At 51.6% G+C, this 4,861-nt stretch overlaps 1 protein-coding gene across 1 annotated transcript in view; it reads left to right on the forward strand.

The window, feature by feature from the left end:
* MS4A15 (membrane-spanning 4-domains, subfamily A, member 15) overlaps positions 1 to 4,861 on the forward strand; it is a 14,580-nt gene that overhangs the window by 4,711 nt on the left and 5,008 nt on the right. The window contains exons 2-5 of the mRNA XM_006874986.1: positions 1,500 to 1,622; positions 2,246 to 2,302; positions 3,190 to 3,282; positions 3,641 to 3,754. Coding sequence (XP_006875048.1) covers positions 1,500 to 1,622; positions 2,246 to 2,302; positions 3,190 to 3,282; positions 3,641 to 3,754 — 387 coding nt within the window. The remainder of the gene's footprint in view (positions 1 to 1,499; positions 1,623 to 2,245; positions 2,303 to 3,189; positions 3,283 to 3,640; positions 3,755 to 4,861) is intronic.

Consider the following 4,861-nt stretch of genomic DNA (forward strand, 5'->3'; position numbering starts at 1 on the left):
TCAGAGTAGAGCTGTGGTCCACAGGGTCTTCAGCAGCTGAGTTTTTGGAAGTGCATCTCTAGGGCTTTCTTCCAAGGCACCTCTGGGTAGACGAGAACCTCCAACTCTTCAATTAGTAAGCAAGTGCTTTAATTGTTTGCATCACCCAGGGACTCTGAGAGAGAAAGAGAGATAGTATGTGTGTGTGTGTGTGTGTGTGTGTGTTTGTGGTGTCTTTAGCTTGTCCCTTGGCTTCAGTCTGATCTTCAGGAAGATGAAAACAAAGCCTAAGCAATACTGCTGTTGATAATGATGACAATGTCGTTTGTGGGGTGCTTCCGGAAGATCTGTGCACAACACTAAGGACTTTGTGTGCATTCTCTCATCATTTAATTATTATTATCTCCCAAGTCTTTGTGGCCCAGGCTTTCTGAGTGCAATGTCAGCAGCACTGGCCCACAACACTAAGTGCCATTGAGTCAGTTCGGATGCATAACAACCCTTTATAGAGTTTCCTAAAAGCCAGGATGGAAGACAGGATCACAGTTCCCAGTGAACAGATAAGGAAACAGGTTTGACAAGGTAAAGTCACATGCCCCAGCTCATACAGTGGGTAAGTGGCATCCTATAACAGAGGATGGCCTGACCCAAAGTTCTCCATTCAAGCCCACTTCTACCCTGGCATGAACACACTGCACCATGAAGACTGCACCTTGCCTATGGCTGTATGAAGGCTCTGGAGATGGTGACCAGATCCGAGCTCTGGTAGTGTAGTGGTTATGAATCGGGCTGTGAACCACAAAGTCAGCAGTTCGAAACTACCAGCTGTCCTGAGGGAGAAAGATTAAGGTGTTCTGCTCCCATAAAGATTTACAGCCTCGGAAACACTGTACAGGGTCGACATGAGTCAGAACCGACTCCACGGTACATAACAACAACAACAACAACAAACCTCAGAGCAGACCTTGAAACTGATGACCACACCCCCTCCCTGCATAGGCATTTGAGGGGACACATTCAAATTGCTAAAATACATTTTTTAAGTGGGAAATGCAAAAAAATCTGAGTTTTTTTCCTGTTTCCAGACTGAAGTTGAGCAGGGCAGGTGCTGTCTGCAGGTGGCAGTGTGGAGCTGGTTCTGTGGTCCGGCTGAGCCCGGCTTTCAATCCGGCTCCCCTTGGCCAGCAGGAGGGGGCAGTGTGGAGTTGACTAATGGCCCAGCTGAGCCCATCTTGGCCTGGCTCTCCTCAGCCAATGGGAGCAGTGTGGAGCTGGCTTTCTAGCCGCACCGATCCCCACTACCAGCCTGGTTCTCATCATCCTGCAGAGGGCAGTGTGGAGCCAACTCATGGACCAAATGAGCCCCATGCTTGGCCTGGCTATCCTCAGCCTGCAGATGGCAGTGTGGAGCTAGCTCATGGTCCTGCTGAGCCTCACTCACTGCCTGGTTCTTCTCGGCCTGCAGACGGCAGTGTGGAGCTGGCTCCCTGGCCCCACTGAGCCTCTCGTTCTCTCCATAGACGGTGCAGATTCTCATTGGCCTCATCCACCTGGGCTTCGGCAGCGTGCTGCTCATGGTCCGCCGTGGCCATGTAGCCATGCTCTTCATTGAAGGCGGTGTCCCCTTCTGGGGAGGAGCCTGTGTGAGTGTGGGCCATGCGCAGACTTACCTATCCCCCTCAATCCACCCCACCCCCACATTCCTGGATACAGCCCATCCAAGGTGGGAGTCTGAGGGCATCTATAGAAGAACTGGGGGTGGGGGGGAGAGACACAGTTACATGAGTCAGTTCCTACCCATGGTGACTCCACTGTCTCCGACTAGAACTGCATTCCATAGGGTTTTCAACGACTGATCTTTCAGAAATCAATTGCCAGACCTTTACCTCTATCCAAGGTATCTCTGGGTAGACTTGAAACCCCAGCATTTCGGTTAGCATCACACAGGGACTTGAGAAGAACTTGAACCTAAATCTAACATCACTAACCCCAAACCCTAATCATAAACCTAATCCTAATCCCACCCTCATGACAGACAGTTCCCAAAAAGATCCTGCCTTAGAGAAGCTCCCAGAGGGGGTGGGCAGACGGGGTGTGGGTCAGGGATGAGGAGGCTAACCACCTGATGACCTGGAGTCTAAACCTCAACCCTCATCCAAACCTGACCTGCAGTACCTTGTAGCCTTCCTCGGGTTCTGGCCACCATGAGCGGCATCCCCTGAGAGTCTAACAGCACAAGTCTCACTGGGTCACCTCTTCCTCACAGTTCATCATTTCGGGGTCCCTCTCTGTTGCTGCAGAGAAGAATCACACCAGCTGTCTGGTAAGTCTGTGCAGTGGACCTAGGGGTTCCGGGCTTCTGGGCTCCACAAAGACACCCCCTCACCCCCCCCCATCACACACACATTAAACAAGTACCTCCTGAGGAGAGAGACCCGACACAAGACAACCCCAGAGGGCAAGACCAGAAATGCCCTTTCGAAACTACAACACAGAGTAGGGAGTGGGGGCCTGTGGTTGTTCAGAGAAAGGAGGCACCCAAAAAAGGGAATGGCAATGGTCATAGACTCTAAAACTGCAGAGAGAGGAATGTGAGATAGCGTGGGGATGGCCACGGCTGTGTTTCCACTCAACCAGAGCACAGGTCTAGGAAGGGGCCAAAGTGAAAAGTCACTATACTACCACTGAGTTGATTCTGACTGTTAGGTTGTTAGGTGCCATCGAGTCTGTTCTGACTCATAATGACCTTATACACAATGGAACAAAACACTGCTCGGTTCTGTAGAGCAAAGTACTGAGACCATAGAAATCCGGATGGACCTCGGGTTATCCTTCAAATAAATTCCATTTGGCATCTGGGCCCTGAGTCCTTAGCTGGGTTCTCTCCTTCACAGCCCTCCTCCCCAAGTCCATCCCCAAATCATCTCCAGCTTCTCTGGGGCCTCCCTAACCTGGCCCCTGGGACAGGTGTCAGCAGCCTGCAGGGTACTCAGCCCAGGGATAGAGGAGAGGGGAAGAGAGCCACTGTAAGGGGTGAACAAGAACCGAGGTTCTCCCTCCCAGTGGCTTCCAGGATGATAGACGCAGGGACACAGCAGAAGTGACATTCCAGGGAAGAGCATCCCTGCCCTGCCATTGCTCCTAGGCTGCCGTGGGAGGGGTAGGTGTTGGGGTGTCCTTCCTGTTCCTTCATTTCTCTCCCTCTTGCAGGTGAGGAGCAGCCTGGGCGCCAATCTCCTCAGTGCCGTGGCAGCCTTTGCTGGGACAGCCATTCTGCTCATGGATTTTGGGGTTACTAACTGGGTGTGTTGTACAACACCTCCAGGACTGGGGAGACTAGGAGAAAGATGGGGGCGAATGAATCCCAGAAGGGGTGGGAGCTGAGCGTTCACAGCAAGAAGAAGCTCAGGGGTCTGACACTGGCAAGACCTCCCAGTCCCATACACCCCATGAGTACTTGTATATTAGCCCTATGACCCACTCCCCAGGAATGGGGGGAGGGCACAGGACCTGTGGCAGAAGGTCGGGTTCTAGGGACAGCTCTGCTCTGCCACCAACTCACTCAGTGACCTTGGGCAGGTTCTTTCTCCTTCCAGGGTGCCCTTTCCTCCTCGGTTCCAAAACTCTTGGCTTGCCTTGACTGTGAGTGTTTGGTCCTCAGGATGTGGGCAGAGGCTATCTGGCTGTGTTGACTATCTTCACCATCCTGGAATTCTTCATCGCAGTGATTGCCACCCACTTTGGGTGCCAAGCTACCCGTGCCCAAGTCAACACCGTGAGTACCTCCACCCCACACCCACCTGATAAAACATCTGGATGAGAAGTGTTGCTGCCCCCAGCCCCTCCCTTCTGTTCTCCCGGAAGTCGTTTGCAGGGACAAGGCTGCCATGAGCTCCCAGGGGACCCCCAAAGACATTGAAGGCCCCTAGGTGGCAAAAACGGTTTCCACAGCTAACCTAAAAGTTGGCAACTCAAGCCCACCCAGCAGATCACACAGGCTAGACCTAGAAATTGGTTTCCACCAAGATTGCCAAGTAACCCCTCCAAAAGAAGCTCTGGTAGCATAGTGGTTACAAGTCAGGCTGCTAACCTCAAGGTCAAAAGTTCAAAACTACCAGCCGTTCCGCAGGAGAAAGATGAGGCTTTCTGCTCCTGTAAAGATTTACAGCCTCAGAAACCCTATGCAGGGCCGCTGTGAGTTGGAACCGACTTCACGGCACACCGCCACCACCAGGCCCTCTGAAGCTCTGCTAGTTCTACTCTGCAACACAAGAACGCGCCATGAGTCCCAGTGGGCTCAAGGGTAGCTGTTGCTGTTGTTGTTGTTGTTGTTGTTGTTGTTGTCGTTAAGTGGCAATGAGTTGGTTCCAAGTCACAGCAATCCTGTATAGGGTTTCTGAGGAACAGCTGGTGAGTTTGCATTCCAGTGTTTATCCTACAGCGCCACACCAGGACTCCATTAGGGCTAACTAACTATAGTCAACTCTTGGTGTGGGACTGTAGGATAAGCACTGGACTGTGAACCACAAGGTCAGCAGTTCAAACCCACAAACTTTTCTTCAGAAACCCTATACTGGATTGCTCTGACTCTGAACTGACTGGAACGCACTTAATAGCAACAACTACTACAGTCAGTTTGTCGTACTGTGGTGGCCTGTGAGGTGCTGTGATTCTGGAAGCTATGGCACGGATATATTAAATACCAGCAGGGTCACCCATGGTGGACAGGTTTCAGATGAGCTTCCAGACAAAGATAGACTAGGAAGAAGGAGTGACGAACTACTTCTGAATATTTAGTGACTGAAAATCTTATGAATCGCAGAGAAACACTGTCAGATATAGTGCCGGAAAATGAGCCCCTCAGGTTGGAAGTCACTAAAAA

Source organism: Chrysochloris asiatica, unplaced genomic scaffold (assembly GCF_000296735.1).
Source record: "Chrysochloris asiatica unplaced genomic scaffold, ChrAsi1.0 scaffold00310, whole genome shotgun sequence".
Lineage (NCBI taxonomy): Eukaryota > Metazoa > Chordata > Mammalia > Afrosoricida > Chrysochloridae > Chrysochloris > Chrysochloris asiatica.